This window comes from Momordica charantia, assembly GCF_013281855.1.
Source record: "Momordica charantia cultivar OHB3-1 chromosome 11 unlocalized genomic scaffold, Mcharantia_2.0 BLBB01000011.1, whole genome shotgun sequence".
NCBI lineage: Eukaryota > Viridiplantae > Streptophyta > Magnoliopsida > Cucurbitales > Cucurbitaceae > Momordica > Momordica charantia.
In genome coordinates, this window is record NW_028275159.1 from 20,265,207 (window position 1) to 20,284,318 (window position 19,112).

Here is a 19,112-nt window from a genome sequence, read left to right on the forward strand (position 1 = left end):
GCTCGGAGTCATCTCAGGAAAATTTCTCGACTTCATGGTCCATCAACGTGAATAATGCATCAAAAATTGCTAATTACCTGAAGCGTACAAGTCAAGTTCTAATATAGTTAGTAAGTTAATATGATATCATCATCTAGATTGAGTTCTAAACTCAGAGTACCACAGGTACAATTGCTCAATCATTCCTATTATGAATGATAGATACATGCAAATCCATCACAAGAAATAAATTTCAAGATGTGAAACACATCATACATTGAGAAATTCACCATCTAACACCAACACAGTTCTTTCCTTTAACTTTCTAATCAACAATCACACTAAAAAGTTTGTCAATATCCCAACTTTGTAAGTATTTTTCAATTGCTTTTTCTATTGTATCTTCTTTGTGATTAGCTACTTAAAAAATTCAAAACCTTTTTGTGTAAGTTCCAATCACCATAAATATTATGAGCTCTTATAATCATATAATTAATATTTTGAACTAAAGTCCGTCAGGGAGAAGGTCCCGATGTCATTCGTCAGAGAAACTCTATTTTCGCATTGAATTTTAAAAAGTATTTATTTTTAACTAAAAATAAAACCCCCACATTACATTTCAATTCCAAATTTTTTACTTTTTAGTACAAAATGTAAAGTAGAGATTCAAACTCGTAACTAGAGAGAAGTGACTTAACCAATTAACTAGGTTGAGATTTGTTTCAATTCTAGTCTCTAGAAACGAATAAATAAATAAATTTGATTAAATAAATCTTAAAAGAATTCGACAAAAAAAAAATCTACACGTGAAACCCGTGAAAGTTTTACTTTAGCTCGAGTCGGTGCACACTTGATCGGCGAGGAGCTAGGTGTTTGATTTCACGGCGTTAGAGTTCCGACCTCGCCCCAGGCGATGAAGTATTATTGCTACAGAAAAATGAGCTAGCTATTTGTGTTTCTAATTATTATTGCTACAGAAAAATATTAAAAAAAAAGGAGAAATGGGTAATCAACATGAGTGAAAAATAGTACATAAATAATAATATTTAAAACATAACTAATAATACGACTTCCTGGTACAGTATTATTTATTTATTGCATAAATCTTGGTCCCTTGATTTTTTTAAAAATTTATTTGGGATATGACCATTAACATCGAACTTGAATCTCACCCGAGATTGCATAAATCTCACTTAAGACTCATGCAAATTTACCCAAAACTCAGGCGAATTTAAAGGGAACACATCCTAGATTCATGTAAAACTCAAGCTAAGTTCAAAAAAATTTGTCCGAGAATCATGGGAAACTCGGGCAAGTTCGTAGAAACTTTGTCCAAATTATGAAATTGCGGATTCACACAATAATTTAGAATGAATTTTAGATGAAGTCAAATGGTAGGTCATTTGAGTAAATTGAATTTTTTTTTTTCAGAATAAAATATCAGGCTGTTGTGGGCCAAAACAAAGAAGCCAACTATGTCAACAAGAGTTCCATCTCTCACTTCCAAGAGCTCTCCTCACAATTGAAAAACTCGTTGTTTCATATTTGTCAAATTGAAATAGGTATATTGATTAATAAATCTTAAAAGAATTTGAAAAAAAATAATAAAATCTACACGTGAAACCCGTGGAAAACATGGCAATCAAAAATCAAAATCCCCTTTCTACCAACTCTGTCCTGGCCGGCTGTAAATCCCCTTTCTACCCCTGGTCGGTAAACAGCCGCTCCGTCACCGGGGCACAACCGGCAGCACTGAATCCGAAATCCTCCGTCGTGCTCGAAGCGCCGTTTTCCATCACCAATCCGCGCCCCTTTCCGTTCATACAGAAACCCGTTTTTACCAAATTTCCCGTTCAGCCACGGCCGAATCCCGTTCCTCAAGAACTTCGCCACCGCTGGAATTGTTGATTCAATAGATACAATTTTTAAAATATCAAAGACAAAATATGCATTCTAACTTTGTAATTTGTAAATCATATGTAACAACAATTCAAAAACTTCAAGAATTAAGTGCGGTGAATAATTTTTTTTTCTAACTTCGTTCCTATTTAAGGAAAAAAAATGGAAGGTATTTCTTCTATTTGAATCTATTTAACCTTAAAAATTAATATATTTTAAGTTTTGATTTTTGGTTTTCTGTTTTTAAAAAACAAAATTCTTGATAAACATTTTTTGTTTCTTGTTTTTTAAAAAATAAAAAACAAAATATATTTGGTAACAATTTTTAGTTTTTTGTTTTTAAAAAGTTAGAAAATTGAAAATACATATTAGAGACAAAATTTTATATAGATAGTAGTAGATGGTGTGAGTGCGAGTGAGGATGTTCTCCCCCATTATCGGGCTCGTGAAAATTTTTAGTCTCCGTCTCCACCTCGTTCTTGGATCCGAGAGATGTTCTCGAGAAAAATTATCGATTTTATAATTGTTTTTAATTATTTTTATAATTTAAATATAAAAAAGTGTAATAAAATATATTAATTATTTAAAAAAATGAAATCGGGGATAGGGATGGGGTCGGAACATGCATTTTCTATTTTTTGGACCAAATCCTGCGGAAATGTTTGTCTTCCCCTGATGTAGAAACATGAAATAGAGATGTAAATAAACTTTTGGAAGATAAATTTTAGAGAGATAAATAAAAATATTTAGAAAAAAATAGGTTGGGAAAAATTAAAGACAAAAAAAGAGAAAAATTTGGGAGAAAAAAATAAAGTTGAGAGGAAAGATATGTTAAAAAAAATTATAAAGAAAGAGAAAATTACAGTGGAAACAAATTTAGAGATAAAAACAATATTCAAAATATAATTTTTATATAAAATAAATAAAAACAAAGATAAATAAAAGTTACAGTGAAAGAAAATTGAACGAGAAAATAAAATATAATTTTTAGAAAAAAAAAGATTACTAGAGACAGAAAAATAAAATATTAAATTTTCGAGAGAGAAAAATTAGAAAAAATATTAATTTTTTAGCGAGAGAAAATGAAACTGACTTGTTAGAAAAAAAACAAAAATACAGAAAATGTTGAAGAGAGACAAATAACAATAAATATTCAAAATATGAAAATTTAAAGAGAGAAAAAATACATTTTGTAGAGAGAAATTTAGAAATAAAAAATTAGAGTAAAAAATAAATTTTTTAGGGATAAATATAAGAAAGAAAAAAAAGTTGAATATTAGAAGAAGAATGAGATTTTGAAAAACAAAAATCTGATCTTTGAAAACTACCTTTTTTTTTAATTTACATAGAATTTGAAAATGGTTTTTGAAAAACAAAAAATAGAAAATTGAATATCAAGCAATCCTGTTTTTAAAAAACTAAAAACAAAAATCGAAAAACCTAAACTTTTGGTTTTTTTATTCTAACAGTTAAATTGTTTCTCTCAATATTGTTTAAATGTTGATGTGACGGTGTTTATTGGGCTAACAAGTGATGATTTTGTATAATTTTACACAATATAGTACGTATAATTAAATAAAACAACAATGTTTGATTAGGATAAATTTAAGAGGGAACGAGCGAATGACTTATTTGTAAATTAGTATACGAAGTCCCCCGACAAAGTTTTTGGATTGCCACCGACTATATCGATGTTAGAACTAATTTCTAGTCTTTGTAGAAGCTAACGAAGAAATGAAGAGGGGTGAAAAAGTTGATTTTTTTTTTTCAGAGGTTAAAAGAAGAAATGAAGAGAAGTGAGAACTAATGGGTTGAAACGTAATTTCAAAGTATACAGGCAAGAAACACAGTACACCCAAAATTCTAAAAAGAAAAACTTTGTTACAAAAATGACCCTGCATTTTAATTTCTAGAGATAGAGAAGAAATAAAGGGGGAAATTGCCTCAAATCAAATGACCCCCCCTTAAAATGTGGGGAAATTGATCCAAATGACATTTAAAAGTTTTATTTTGCTCAAATAATCTACCTATCAGTGAGTGTGAAAGTACGAAACTGTCCTTGATGAAAAATCTCAAGTTTGAAGAAAAAATCCTGGCCCGAACTTGGGTGAGTTCGTGGATAACTCGCCCGAGTTTTATGAAATTTGGTCGAAACTATTAGTTCAGGAGCGAGTTTTTGGAATTCTCGGGCGAATTTATAATTTACACTATATAGTTTAATTTCTAAATGTGGTAGAAAAAACAATGTTAGGCTCGGTGGTATGTGTCTCTGTGTTTTAGTCTCCACCATAGTCAAAGCCAACGAGCAACATACAACTTTTTACAGAAGGAATCAAATATTATTATTTATATTAAATTTAATCTCGGCCTAAAACAATTCCACTCATGGAAACTCACTCGTGTACCCATTGTTTCGGGCGAGTTATCTCCAAACTCGAGCGAGTTTTGCCCAACTTGTGTCACAGAATTCTAAAGCCTCCAACAAAGCTTACTCGATTTTTGAATCCAATCTTGCCCGATATTAAAGCTTGAGATTTATGATCATTTAATTTCAAAAGACCAAATAAAAAAATCGAGAGATTCAAGCAAACTTGGTGAAATTGCATGAATCTCAACCGAGATTTATGCGATCTCGGACGAGATTCATGCTCAAGATTTATTATCATTTAATTTTAACGAATCCAAATAAAAAGAAAAAAATGAAGGGACTAGATTTATTCAATCTCGGTGGAAGTCAAGTTTGATATTTATGTCCATTTTAATTTTAATGAGACTAAATAAAATGAAGAAGAAAGATTGAAGAGAAGAAGAGGAACGAAGAAGACAACCGAAGGGAAAAAAAGGAAGAGAAGAGAGAGATTTCTTTTTTGGATGGAGGGATACGGCTGTAATTTCACTTCCATTTAAATTTAATTAAATATTAAAGTGTATCATACACTTTACATAGGTGGGTCATTTGAGCATTTAAAAAACAATTGGGGTCATTTGGGTCAATTTCTCCAAAATGTGCCCAAATGACCCACTTGAATATTTAATTAATCTTAAAAGTTAGCGAAATTACATTACTACCTTTTGTTCAAAAACCCAAACTGTTCGAGCTACCTTTACCCCTTCCTCGCCGTTTTCAGCCTAAGTTCGTCATCTCGGTTTTTCTTTGCAGTCCCTTCGAATTTCTTCTTCATTTTCGTTTCTCTTGGCGACTGACTTTGATTTTATGTGTGTTGAGGAGTTGAATGGTTGTTTATTTGTGTCGATTCAGTTTTTCGATGTTTAGATGAACGAATACATGTATAACATTGCATCGATTTAGGTTTTTTCCCGTTGATTTTGTTTTCCGATGTTCTTCTTTGTTTCGTTTCCTATTTTTTCTTCGATTTTTCATTTATGTTGGAATTAAGGTCTGTGGCTGCGGGAGTTTGATTTGAAACATTTGAAGTGGTGTGGTGGGAGGTTGAAGACAAAGAAGTATTTCGAGCGAAGTGGGATGGACCTCAAGCGAGGTTGAAGAGATTTGAAATGTCGCTCAAGGTTTGGTAAGCCTCTGTCATTTTTTTTCGGGTTCGACATCGGGCGAGGTTGAGTCCGAGATAATTGAAAGAGGATCAACCTTGAGAAACCTCACTCGAGGCTGAGCCTTTTTCAATTACCTCGGGCTCAATCTCGCCCGAGGTCGAACCCGAGAAAATGACAGAGGCTTAGAAATGTCGAGGTTGCGTCAACTTTTTCTATCACCAACTGTTGACCTCGGGCGAAACTTACAAAACCCAGCCCGAGGCTCATCGTTTCTTATGAAACTCGGTCGGGAAACCATAACTCCCGCTCGAGGTTCATAGTCAACCTTTACAGAATCAATGCCGACAAAACTAAATTAAATCAAAGCAAACAAAACAGCAAAATTGCTTTTCAAATGTAGTTCAATCTTAAGAAGAAATCGAAAGCATCAAAATTAAGGGCAATGGTTGTTGTGAATTAAATCATTCCCGAGGGAGAATTAAAATGACCCCAATCGAGGTTTTGTCAACGATCATGTCTTATAATTAAGACCATTTTGGTAATTTCATCACCTCTAATACATCATTAATTCCTAAAGTAGGTCATTTGGACACATTGCATTGGTGGATCATTTGAGCATTTAAAAAACTTGAGCATTTAAAAAACTTTGAAGAGTCAATTTCCCAAACAAAGGATAATTGAGTATTAGAAAAGAAACTTTTTAACTTTAAGCCAAAATAGCTAAAATTTTGGAGCCCTTTCCATGAAATTCTTCATCTCTCTAATCATGGAAGAATATTCCGGCAGGTCCGGGAGGCCGGAGAATCCATGAATTGCATTTGAAAACTCCACAAGCTCTACTTTCTTTCCCGATCTCTTCAGCCACTCCTCATACATCCTCTGTCGATCACATAACAGATCAAATCCTCCGACCAAAATCAGCGTCGCCGGAAACTTCCTCCTGGAAATGTCCTCTCCCTTGGGTCCGAACACGTTCGCCGCCGCGTGGTCCCGGTCCGACCCGACCGGCAAAAACGCCTTCCAAAACCAATCCGCCATTTCCCGAGTGAATGGAGGCTGATTACACAGCCGGATCTCCGACTTTGTTCTCTCCTCTCCGCCGAAAAACGGCTGCACGGCGACAAATCCGGCCACCGTCACCTTCTTGAACGCGTACTCGCTCGCCCTCACCGCCACGTGGTGCCCCAGATTCCCGCCGGCGCTCTCGCCGAGGATGAAGCAACGGCCCAGATCGGCCGCCGCCGGCAGCACGCCGTCGTCGATTTCGTCCAGAAATTTCAAAGCGTCGAATCCGTCGTCGTACGGAGACGGAAATCGGAACTCCGGAGCGAGGCGGTAGTTGACGGAGATTACGACGGCGCGTAACTCTCCGGCGTACCGGCGAGCGGCAACGTCGCAGGCAAGTGTATCGGCGTGAAAGAGGGCGAATCCTCCGCCGTGGAAGAACAGAACAACCGGCAGCTTGGGAGAATCGCCGCCGTGAGCAGTGGGGGTGTAGATTCGGATCCACAGGCTTCGAGAAGTATCGATGGTGAGATCGGAAGAGGAAATGCCGTCGAGTGGCTCGGAGGAGGCGGGGGCTTTCCGGTCAACAAATTGGAGAAGCCGGCGATTGACGGTGGAATCCGATCGGAAAGCAATGTGGAAGAACAGAGGAGCAAATCGGAGCATCACCCGATACTTCCATGGAAGCTGGGGCCGGTTTGAAACTTCGGAAGAACAACTTGACGATGCCATTCTTCGATCTCTCAACTCTCAGTGGTTAAGATTTTTTTATCTCTTTCCCACTTTTTAGCCTAGGATATAGTTTTTATAAAAAATCCAAATTGAATACTATTATACATTGTATTCAGAAACAACAAATACAATTATTACACATAGATATATACCTATTAGGATTGAGCATCGACCTAGTCGGTTTCTTTGATATTGGAAGAGCCGATCGACCGACTAATCGATTTTTTACGGTGAAAAACCGACATCGACCGACTCATCCCTTAAACCGACCGACCGACGTCGGTTCGGTCGGTTTTAGTTGGTCGGATCGGTTTTTCGACTTGGTTTGATCACCCCTAATAAATGTCATGAAAGTATAGATGTCTTAATTTTATGGAAATGTCGTTAGGTTATCAATGTCGATGAATATTTTTCGAAAAAGATACGTGATAATATCGATATGTCGACGGATATTTCGTGTATTGCTGCACAAACGTACATTTTGTTTAAGTTAATGACTACCATTAACCATACAACTTAAAAAAAAAAAAGAAGAATATATATAAAAATACATTTAGACTATGTACTTTAGTTAAAGTAAGGTATCGTTGTACTGTAAAATTTGTTACAATTTGGTGTCCAACTAGAATCAGTTAACACTTGACAGGTGAGGAGGTGTTTTATTTCACAGCGGTCGAGTCTGCCATCGTCATCGTTTCGACTTCCCCCAACTTGATGATGGTGAGTTGACTCGATGGACGAATCAGTAGCTAGAATATTTTATTTGTATTTCTAATTATTGTTGATAAAGAAAATATTGTTAAAGGAAATGGGTATTCAAAACGAGAAATAGTACATAATTGTGAAACCCATATGAGTATGTATATTGATTAATAAACCTTGAAAGAATTCTAAAGAATAAATCACTCACAAAAAGATAAATCTACACCTGAAAAACGTGGAAAACATCACAATCAAAAATATCAAAATCTCTGTTCTTCAAGAACTTCCGTTCGGCCGGCTGTAAATCCACCACAGAAGATTACTGAGAGAATTCCCATCATCATGATTCTTCAACTTCTTAATTTTCTCAACTCCATTTTTCTTATCATAAATCCCTTCCAACGCGTACGCAAATCCCTTCCACCCTTCCCCGGCGTCCTCCCGCTCCACCGCCGCCGCCGCCCACTCCACCGCCTCCCTCACATACTCCTCGTCGGAAAACAGCCGCTCCGTCACCGGCAGCACCGGCAGCACCTGAATCCCCAGCCGGCACTCCCTCCACTCCGCTGGCGCAAACCACAGCCGGCTCTCCCTCGCGCCGCTCCACAAAATCCCCACCACTCTGTTTTCCTCCACAAATCCCCTCTCGTAAATCCCGCTGTCTCTCCTCACGTGCCACCACGTCTGCGCCGCGAGAATCTCCGCCGTCGCCAGCGCCGTCCCGGCGGCAGCGAAGGACTCGTCGCCGTACGCCAGACCCAGCAGCGCCGCCGCGTAATATGCGTTCACGGCCTCGCTGGTGCTCTCCTGATTCCGGCCGTCGGGAAATGGGTGCAATCCAGCGGCCCAGGAATGGAGCTTCCAGAAATCGAAATTTCTAAACGGAATTGAGAATGGGAATTTTTTGGGTCTGAAATTCATGTAATCGGAGACCAAAGCGTACGCGTGGGGCTTGTATTTTTCCCCCCAATTTGGGTCAATTTTTGCAAGAACGGCGATTGAGTAAACGAAATAGCCCAAATGAAAATGGTGGTCGTTGTAAACTCCGAATCCGAAATCCTCCGTCGTGCTCGAAGCGCCGTTTTCCGTCACCAATCCGGCCCATTTCCGTTCATACCGGAACCCGTTTCGCCCAAATTTCCCGTCCAGCCACGGCTGAATCCCGTTTCTCAAGAACTTCGCCACCGCCGGAACCACGTCGCCGGCGAAATCCACCTCCTCGGCGATCAGCGCTAATCTCGCCGCTCTCGCAATCAACTTCCCGTAGAAATAAGACGACGCCGTGGAGGAAAGCTCTGTCGTGTTCAGAGCCTTCACGTCCCGGCGAAGCGCGGCGGCGATCTCCGGGAAGAATTGCTTATTGATTCCGTTGATTGAGTGCCAAGTCACCGGAATAGGATCGAAATTCAAATCCCACGAGCCTCCTCCGACGACGCCCACAAGGTCGCCGTCTATGCTGCCGTACCGGAGATTTTGGAGAACCGTTTGATTTTCAGGCAAGAGTCGGCGGTGCAATGGGTGAGCCAGCATGAGGAGATCTCCACTACCCCTCTTCTGCCATTTGTATTGAACTCCAAATTTCTCCGACAATTTCGCAAACCCAGAAACAGGGTAGCATCCCCTGTACCGATCAAGAATTTTCTCCGACTCCCCCTCTGAATCCGGCAGAACAGCAACTCGGATCACGCCGGAGAATCCGCCGGAAGTGACGATCCGATAAGTACTAGACTTAATTAGATCAATCGCCGCCGTGGAGTAAAGTACCCAGTTCCGGCCGTTGCTCAGCCGAACGATGTGTTTGGTGGAAAAATCGTAAGAATCAACAGAACGGACGCCATGGCCAGTGGAAATGGAAACAGAGGAGGTTTCGAGAACAGAGAAAGTCAAATAAGGACTCCCACGAACGAGATGGAATCTGAAATCGCCGATGTCCAAATCAACGGCAAGATCGCTGAAGGAAGAAACGAAATGGGTTCTGTTGAAGGAATCAATGGTGAGATCGGGGACGAAGGGCAATTGGGTGATTGAGGAATTGGAAGAACGAGATGGGTAAGAAACAGAGAGCGAGGAATTTGCGATTCTGATGAGATACGGGTGAATGTATTCCGGCAGGTCGCCATTGGAGAGGACAAAGTTTTGGAAGAAGGAATTGGTGGGAAGTGGGGAGGAGAGGAGTGAGGGGGAGAAGAAATTGGCCGGGTCGGGAACCACCGTGGAGGCGGTTTCCGGGAAGGGGAATTGGAGGTCGACGGCGGAGGGTGGTCGGGAACCGCCGCTGCAAATGCAGAGAAGAAAAGGAAGAAGAAGAGGGAAATTGGCCATGGTTTGGGCTCTGCCATGGCGATTGTGTACAGAGATGAGAAATTGTTGCAGAACAATTTTATAAAAAGATCACAGTGGATTTTTTTCTTAAGAAATGGTCTCTTTTTTAACGTTATGATTTGTTTTTCAAAAGGAAGAGTTTAACGTCATTATTCCCTCGGGAACAGAAGCAAATAATAATATAATGTAAAGAAGAAAAAGTTTCAATTATATAATTTCTTCAAAAGGAGGCAATAAATACGGACAGAGATCGAAGTTTACGGTTTTATTTATTTATATTTAACCTTTTTTTTTCTTGAAAATGATCTAAGTTTATGGTTAATTAAATTGGAGTGAACTTTTGAAGAACTTGAGGATACTCAAATTGATTGGGTTGGCGTAAAGAGCTGAATTTGGGAAAACTCTGATAGTTTTTGTTTCTTGTTCTCTCTCTTATTACATTTTGATTTTTGAATTCAAATATAGTTTCTCGTTGAATGCTTAAATTAAAATCCAATTTTAATTGGTAAATAGAGTATTAAATTTTCATTGACACGTCATATTTCTATAGTATTTTCATATGTTAATAGATTCGGTTACATTTTCATAGTATTATAAAGAATATGTACATCCACATTTTAAACTTCCTTCTCAAACTTATACTTTTTTTTTTCTCATAACATCCGGATTTAGAGTGCTCAAATTTTACCAACAATAAATCTTTAAACTTCTTGCTAACATGAGTTTAGTTCAACTGTAAATGTCGTGTGTCTTTGACCAAGAGTTTATGAGTCCGGATCTCCACCCCACTTCACTATTTTGACATGTTTTAGAGACTAAATAGGAAGTTTAAAATTTAAGGGAATAAAATAAAAGAATTGGAGTAGAAAAAATAGAAAAATAAAATATAATGTAAATTTAATTTGATTTGATTTGATTAGAATCTGAAAGGGACAAAAGATAGTAGGTGGGAAAGAAGAATGAAGAGACAAGAATTGGCTGAACGAATCCATGAAAATGTGACCAACTAAAGTGACTCTTTCACATGCATTTGAGAGCTTTCCATAACTTTTGAATTATAAAAGAAGGTTGGTGGAGTTTGAGCTTTCTCAAATCATCCATCAAAATATGGTAAATCTTTTGTGACCGTTGGAGAAGAGAATTTTGAAAACTTTTAAAATAATTTATAATTTATATAAAATGTGATGGTTGGTCCACGCGTCTTTTCGATTACGCCGATGAATAAATCAACCTGCAACAATAGACCTCGACACTACTGTGATGCTCGCCTATGATCTTCTGATAGTCAAGTTAGTAAGTCGGGGGATAAAGGAGGATAATAGAGAGCATCTCATGTCTAGAGTGATAGATTTTTTACTTACCTTGTGAGGTGAAATTTTATCCCTTTTTATAGATGACAGGGCCGACCATGGAGAACATTTGACTTGGACCGTGGTTAGTCCCATTTGCATACGGACACTGGCAGGTTGTTAGGGGACATTCTGGACGCGTGGTATCGTCCTCCATCGCCTATCATCTAGACCCACCGCAGCGAGGTGTGTTTCGTAACTGTTCGCACGGTATTGTCGTCCCTCCCTCAGTTGATCGTATGTCCATAGTGGGGTTGGTCTCTACTACCATGTGTTACCCTACGCTCCGTAGCGTAATTTTTACCCTCAACATAAAAAATTAATTCATCAATCTTTTATATATATATACATATAATTAATTCCTGTGGTAGTTATTTTAAACCAAAAAATAAAATAATTTGTACGAACGTGCCAGCATGATCCAACTACAAGGGGTGTGTACACGCTAATATTATAAGTATTCATTTTTTATTTTCTATTTTGAAAAATTATACTTAGATTTCCCAACATTTATTATTGTACCTTCTTTTAGAAACACATTTAAATTATTGACTAGATTTCAAAAATAAATTTTTAAAAACTTTTTTTTTCTTTTTCAAAATTTGATCGGGATTTCGTAGAAACACCGACGTCTTTAACCTATATCTGTATATGTATCTATACTGTATCTAAACGAGACTATGAATCTTTACCTCCTCATTTTGCCCCCAACTTTTAAATACATACCTATTTTGCCCTTCAAATTTCTACGACTGTTCAAGTTAAAGTGTCTGTTGAGATAACAAATCCAAAAAAATTGTGGCCATTCGATGAAACAAGGAATTTAATCCAAAAGAGTTGTAACTGTTCGAGTGAAAAGGTGTATTGAGAGAAGTTAATCCGATGAAAAGTAACTGTTTGATGAAGAGAGACATCTATCCACGTATAGGTGCCCTAATAAATCTATAAAATGAAAGATTATGTCTTTTTTTTCTATGACCTAAAGCTCATTTCCAAAATATTAATGAAGATTTTTCTTATCTTCATGAGTGAAAACTGAACCATGTCAAAACAATATTTGAGAATTCAGAAACATATTTAATCGATTAAGAGGCAGAGTAACAAAATTATGTATTCGTATTATCTTCGACTTTTATTTTTTCAGATTATTTTAATATTTTTATGTAGATTACTTTTAAGTTATATATTCATGATACCTTCGTGTTTTAATATTTAGTTAATGTTATTTTCAAGTTTGATTTAATATTTAGTTAATGTTGGTTTGATTTATATTTTAATATTAGTTTTCTTATTTATCTTAATATGACTTTTTGATTGCTGTTGTTCTTATTTTTTTTTTATTGGTCATGTGATTCTTTATCCCACATTTTTCAATAATTTCATGGTAGTATACAGTATTCAATTTCTTTCTCAAATTTCAATTCTTTAATTTTGGTTCATTCTTCCTTATTACATAATATACAAAAGATAAAAGAATGAGTAAATAATTTAAGAAAACACACAAAAAGATTATTGTTGTATTCTTTAAAAAAAAATTGACAACGAATAAGAATTGTTCCGTTCAAATGAATTTTGCATTGAAATTATGTTTGCATAGATAGTAATGAATCATTGTGGGCACTGGGCAGATGGAAGTTTAGGAGAGAGCAATATAAAGTTCTCACTTTAAAAATATTTTAAAAAAATAATTATTGAAACTAATAATTAATAAATTGAGGAGGAAAGAGACAGATCCTCATTCAGAGAAGATTATATTTTTTTTTCTTACTTACTATTTTGGTTTAATTTATATTTACGTCATAAACTTCAATTTTTGTATTCTGTCTATTTTATTTTTAGTTTTTTAATATCAAAACAATATTTCTTTAACCACATAATATTACCTTAATATATTTAATTATACCATCCATTTTTTAAATTGTATCCATATTTATATTAAGAAAGTTGTTAATAATTGTGCCAATACGTATAGATTGTATTTTTTAATTATTATTATATTTAAATGGTGTAGTATAATTTATATTTATCCTTTTAAAAATAGAAAAAAATATATTTGATTTTTCAATTTTAGAAGGTAGCTTAAGAGTAAAAATAAGTAATTTTATTTGTTCAAATCATTTAATATTTAATTATAATTTTGACAATCTAACAAAGTATTTCACTACTGTTCAAATTTTTAGTTACATAATTTGATTTAATTTATTATGTCTCAATTAACAATAAACTTGATTATCAAAAATTGATAACCACATTAATTATTTCAATTTTATAGTATATTCAATATTTTTTATACCTCTTATTTTATTGTTTTAGTGTGAAGACTGTACTTTTTTTTATTGAAAATGTCAACAAATAATAATATATTTTATTTGAAACAAAATATTAGTACCATTTTTGTTATTCTATATGTTAAATTGGTAGAAATATTATATTAAATATATTTTATTTGAAACAAAATATTAGTACATTTAAAAGTTCCGTTGAGTTGTTATTCTATATGTTAAATTGTTAGAAATATTATATTAAAATGTTTATAACCACGTGCAATGCACGTGATACTAACTAGTCTATATATTTCTGACCTATCTTTGACCAAAAGGTCATGAGTTCAAACCCCCATCCCCACATGTTGTATCAAAAAAAAAAAATACTAACTAGTCTATATAAAAGGGGCTATAGGGAGAAACTTTTTCTCCCTATTTTGCCCATTTAATTTCAACATTCCCAGATATTTTGGGGGCAATTTTGTCCTTCAAATATAAATTTTTCTCTCTCACTCCCCCTCTCCCACGCCACTTTCCGTTTTTTTTTCATTTCTTTTGAAATATTTAATCTCCATTCTTACAAATTTTACTTTTCTTAAATTAATTTTTTCTTTCTAATAAACTCTCCCTCTCAAAGGTTAGAATATAAAGAGTTAGAATATGAAGGGTTTTGTCTCTTTATTTCTATGAATTAATTAAAAAGTTATAATTTATTTTGAATTATAATTAGTAAGGAATTTTAAAAGTTTCGTAACTTTTTATTTTCTACAACCATATAAAGAGTTTTTTCTTACTCTTTCTCCCAACTTTTTCTTCATCAAAACTTGAGTTTCTTTTCTCTTTCGGTATGTTAATTTTCTCCTTTAGTCAATGTCTTGTGTTTTCTTATATTTAGTTAGATTGTTTAATCGAATATTTAACTTTTTTAGTTATTTTTTTCCAATGCAAGTCTTGAAAACGACTCAATCAACTGGAAAAAAAGGAAAGGGAAAATGAGTGATAAGATTGAATCACTTTAGACGGATCCACTCTGGGATGACACTTGATAATCGTAAGGACTCAAAATTTTGCTAAGGCAAGGAATTCCGACGAGCTAGGGCAAGGAATCGAACCAGAACTCGAACATAGCGAAGAACGGCTGCCCTGAACGCCATCTCTTTCTCTATCACTTTTCTTCATGGGGTGACTCCTCAATTGCTCGAACTCGGGAACTTATTAGTGATCCAATAGAATCTGAAGGGAATGTGCATTTGGCCTGCACAAAACACATGTATTTTTAAAGAATACTTGATCACCTACAATATATAAGTATTTTATTCAAAAAGTTTAAGAGATGACATGCTTGCTGCTTTTTTTTTGTTGCCATTTTCTTTTTCAATGACTAAAATAAGAAATCGAAACAAAATTTTATTTACTTTTATGTATTGTTATGTTTAGGGAAAAAAAAGACGAAAAATCCATGAATATGTGTTTTTTTAGGAAAAAAATTTAATTAATTGAAAAATAATACTTTTAGTCACACTAATCGAATCAGTGGGTGATGAGAATTATTGAAATATTGATTTTTTGAGATAAACATGGAAAATACGGAAAAACTTGGTGAGGTAAATATTTAGAGATAAGAAAAGCCAAATTATATTATAAATTTTAACTATTTAATTAATTTTTATATCTTTAAACATTGAAATAAAAACTATGAGGTGCACGTGTTTCTTACTGTTAAATTAAAATCAGAGATTCTTGAAATTAAAATTGGAGAGATTATTAGAGAAAGAGATTCACTGAGATCTTTCTATCTTCAATTATCTTTCCATAATTGAATTGGAATTGGAGAGAGTCCCACGAAATCCTTCCAATTACCATCTTGAAATTGAATTGAGAACCTAAAAATCTTTATCTTTGTTATAGAGAACAAAAACGACCCGAAACGAGACAAGAGATTGAAGTCCGAGATCATCGACTAGGGGAGGCCGGCCCGTGACGTAATGGACCGGCCCATGCCAAAAGATGACCCGTCATCGAGGCCATCACGGCGCCTCGGCACCGACTTCTCACCTTGGCCTTCAGGCCAAGGTGCAATTCGACTTCCTCTGCTCGGATCTAATGTCAAGAGGTTAAACACACCTGGGGCCGAGCCCAACATCCACCATCTTCTATTGATTAACAATCGTTGAGCCTTGTAACTTCGAATTAGGGCTCGACTACAGAAGGTTCTGGAACCATCATCACAACTATAAATAACAGTGCAGCCTAACCCTAAAGAGGCAAGTAACATGCTTGAAACTCACTATTTCACAACTCCCCTTTGCTAACTTAGGCATCGGAGCTCATGTGACTAAGGTCACACCAGTTTAGATTGGTTTGGTTTTGCAGGTATCAGTTCCCGTATAATCGAGTTAGGTGTGTGCGAGGAGGCAAACTGGAGGGTCGAAATCCACACATCAACAATTGGCGCTATTTGTGGGAACGATACATCAAAGCAAGCTTAGTAGAAACGAAATCCCGATCTGAGGCGAAACCCCGATCCGAGGAGTGTAGAGTGGAGCAAGACGACATGAATCTTGGTGAGAGCCAGCGGTGTTTCGAAAAGAAGAGCCTGAATGAAGCGGCCGACCACTCGGATGAGGCCAGACCGAGCCCTGATCATCGACTTAATCCGACCACCCTTGACAGGGGAGAGCCAACTTCGAGCCTGGATGAAGCATCCAACCATTTGGGTGAGGCAAAACCGAGCCCTGGTCATCGACTTAATTTGACCACCCTTGACAAGGGAGAATCATCTGAGGAGGTAGAATCCGTCCCTCTGACAACTGAAAATCGACGAGTCAACATTGGAACCAGATTGGGGAATGACGAAAGAGAAATACTTATAAACTTCCTCAGAAGCAACGCAGACGTGTTCGTATGGTCACATGAGGACATGCCGAGAATCGATCGAGGAGTCATGATACATTGACTCAATATTGACAAGAGCTGTAAGCCAGTGAAACAGAAGTGTCCCGCGTTCAACGAAGAAAGGAATGAGATCGTAGCTGAGCAGGTGGAGGAGCTACTGAAAGCAGGCTTCATTCGGGAAGTACATTATCCTCAGTGGATATCCAACGTAGTGCTGGTAAAAAAGCCAAATGACAAATGGAGAATGTGCATCGACTTCACAGACCTAAATAAGGCTGGTCCAAAGGATTCTTTTCCCTTGCCTCGAATAGATCAACTGGTCGATGCCACTGCAGGACATGAAAGATTGAGCTTCATGGACGCCTACTCCGGATATAATCAAATCAAGATGCATTTACCAGATCAGGAGAAAACCTCTTTTGTCACGAGCCGAGGTTTGTATTGCTACACGGTGATGCCGTTCGGATTGAAGAATGCAGGTGCGACCTACCAACGAATGGTGAATCGGATGTTTGCAGCCTTAATCGGCAAAAATATGGAAGTCTACGTAGACGATATGTTGGTAAAGAGTCGAAAGAACAAGCGACACGAGGAGGATTTTGCAGAAGCATTCGACGTTTTGTGAAAGTACAACATAAAGCTGAATCCTACCAAATGCACGTTTGGAGTAACCTCAGGCAAGTTCCTGGGATTTTTAGTACACACCAAAGAGGAATCGAAGCCAATTCAGATAAGATCAAAGCTATTCTAGAGATGGATCCACCTAGAAATCTAAAGCAACTACTGGGGCTCAACGGAAGGATAACAGCACTCAACAGATTCGTTAGCCGTTCAACTGACAAGTGCTTGCCATTCTTCAAAATCCTGAGGAAGAAAGGGCAATTTGAATGGATAGAAGACTGTGAGGTTGCCTTTAAGGAGCTAAAGCAATACCTGGGGGCAGCCTCACTCCTCTCAAAGCCGATTGTGGGTGATGAACTCTACTTATACTTAGCTGTATCCAACACTGCAGTGAGTTCCGCGTTGATAAAAGAAGAAGATGGACGACGGTCTCCAATCTACTACACAAGCAAAGCAATGGTAGATGCATAGCTTAGATACCCGCAAATGGAGAAATTGGCGTGAGCACTGGTCACTTCGGCTCGGAGACTACATATGTATTTCCAAACTCACAAAATAATTGTCCTCACCAACTTTCCCTTGCGACAGATTTTGCAAAGGCTAGACACTTTTGGGCGATTGGTAAAATGGGCTATGGAGTTCAGCGAGTACGACATTCACTATAAGCCAATAACTACCATGAAATGGCAGGCTATGACAGACTTCATAGCAGAATTAACACCAACCGAACCTCAAGTATATAGTATCGACCCACAATTGGTTGAGGAAGAGCAACCCTGGACACTCTATGTAGATTGGTCCTCAAATTTTCGGGTATGCGGGGCAGGACTTCTACTAGTCTCTTCAGATAGAGAGAGATTCAAATATGCACTGCGGTTAAGTTTTTATGCATCCAACAATGAAGCCGAGTATGAAGCTCTACTAGCAAAACTAAAAGTGGCCAGGTACATTTGAGTCAGGAACATACTGATACTCAGTGATTCACAGCTGATTGTAGGTCGGGTGAATGAGGAGTTTCAGGTTAGAGAACCGCGAATGGCGAAATACCTTTGTCAGGTAAAAGACCAGCTCGACCAATTCTCAAAATATGAAATTCGACAAATTCCACGTACTCAAAACGTCAACGCAGATGCGTTAGCTCGATTGGCTGCAACTTATGAAACCGACCTAGGAAGAATTGTACCAGTCGAGATTCTGCCTGAGCCAAGCATAGAAGCTCAGGGAGCAATGGATATCGACGAATAAGGGCAACCAGAAGAAAATTGGATGAGCCATTTGATCAAATATTTAAGAGACGAGATCCTACCTACTAAGAAGATAGAGGCCCAGCAGCTACAACGACGAGCAACCAGATATGTGCTTAAAGGCGACAATCTGTACAAAAGAGGCTACTCGTTGCTGCTTTTAAAATGTCTAACGCCCGACGAAGCTGACTACGTCATGAGAGAGATACATGAGGGTGTTTGTGAGAACCATTCTGGAGCACGGGCCCTAAGTTACAAAATAGTTCGACAAGGGTACTACTGGCCGACTATGTTAAATGACACGAAGCAATTCACCAAAAAATGCGACAAATGCTAACGGTTTGCAATGGTACCTAGACAACTGCCAGAGCCTCTAACAAGTATAATGAGTCCTTGGCCCTTTGCTCAGTGGGGAATAGACCTTATAGGACCCCTCCAACTAGGAAAGGGTCAGACCAAATTTGCAGTGGTGGCAGTCGACTATTTTACTAAATGGGCCGAAGCCAAAGCCCTAGCTACAATTACTGAGAAAAAGGTTACCGACTTTATCTGGAAGAACATAATTTGTCGCTTTGGAATACCCTACA

The 19,112-nt window shown here is 37.1% G+C and overlaps 1 protein-coding gene and 1 pseudogene across 1 annotated transcript; both read right to left on the reverse strand.

Annotated features, from left to right (window-relative positions):
* Positions 1-5,869: 5,869 nt before the first annotated feature.
* On the reverse strand, positions 5,870-7,166 carry LOC148208282 (putative carboxylesterase 18 pseudogene; annotated as a pseudogene).
* A 798-nt stretch (positions 7,167-7,964) lies between these two features.
* Positions 7,965-10,460, reverse strand: LOC148208283 (glucan endo-1,3-beta-D-glucosidase-like). The gene has a single exon (XM_088119286.1). It carries the CDS (start codon positions 10,150-10,152, stop codon positions 8,107-8,109), a length of 2,046 nt encoding a protein of 681 aa, XP_087975412.1. The 5' UTR covers positions 10,153-10,460; the 3' UTR covers positions 7,965-8,106.
* Between the last annotated feature and the right edge of the window lie 8,652 nt (positions 10,461-19,112).

Excerpts from the sequence above, each read along its gene's own strand:
- LOC148208283 (XM_088119286.1), bottom strand. The coding sequence starts at position 10,152 with ATGGCCAATTTCCCTCTTCTTCTTCCTTTTCTTCTCTGCATTTGCAGC.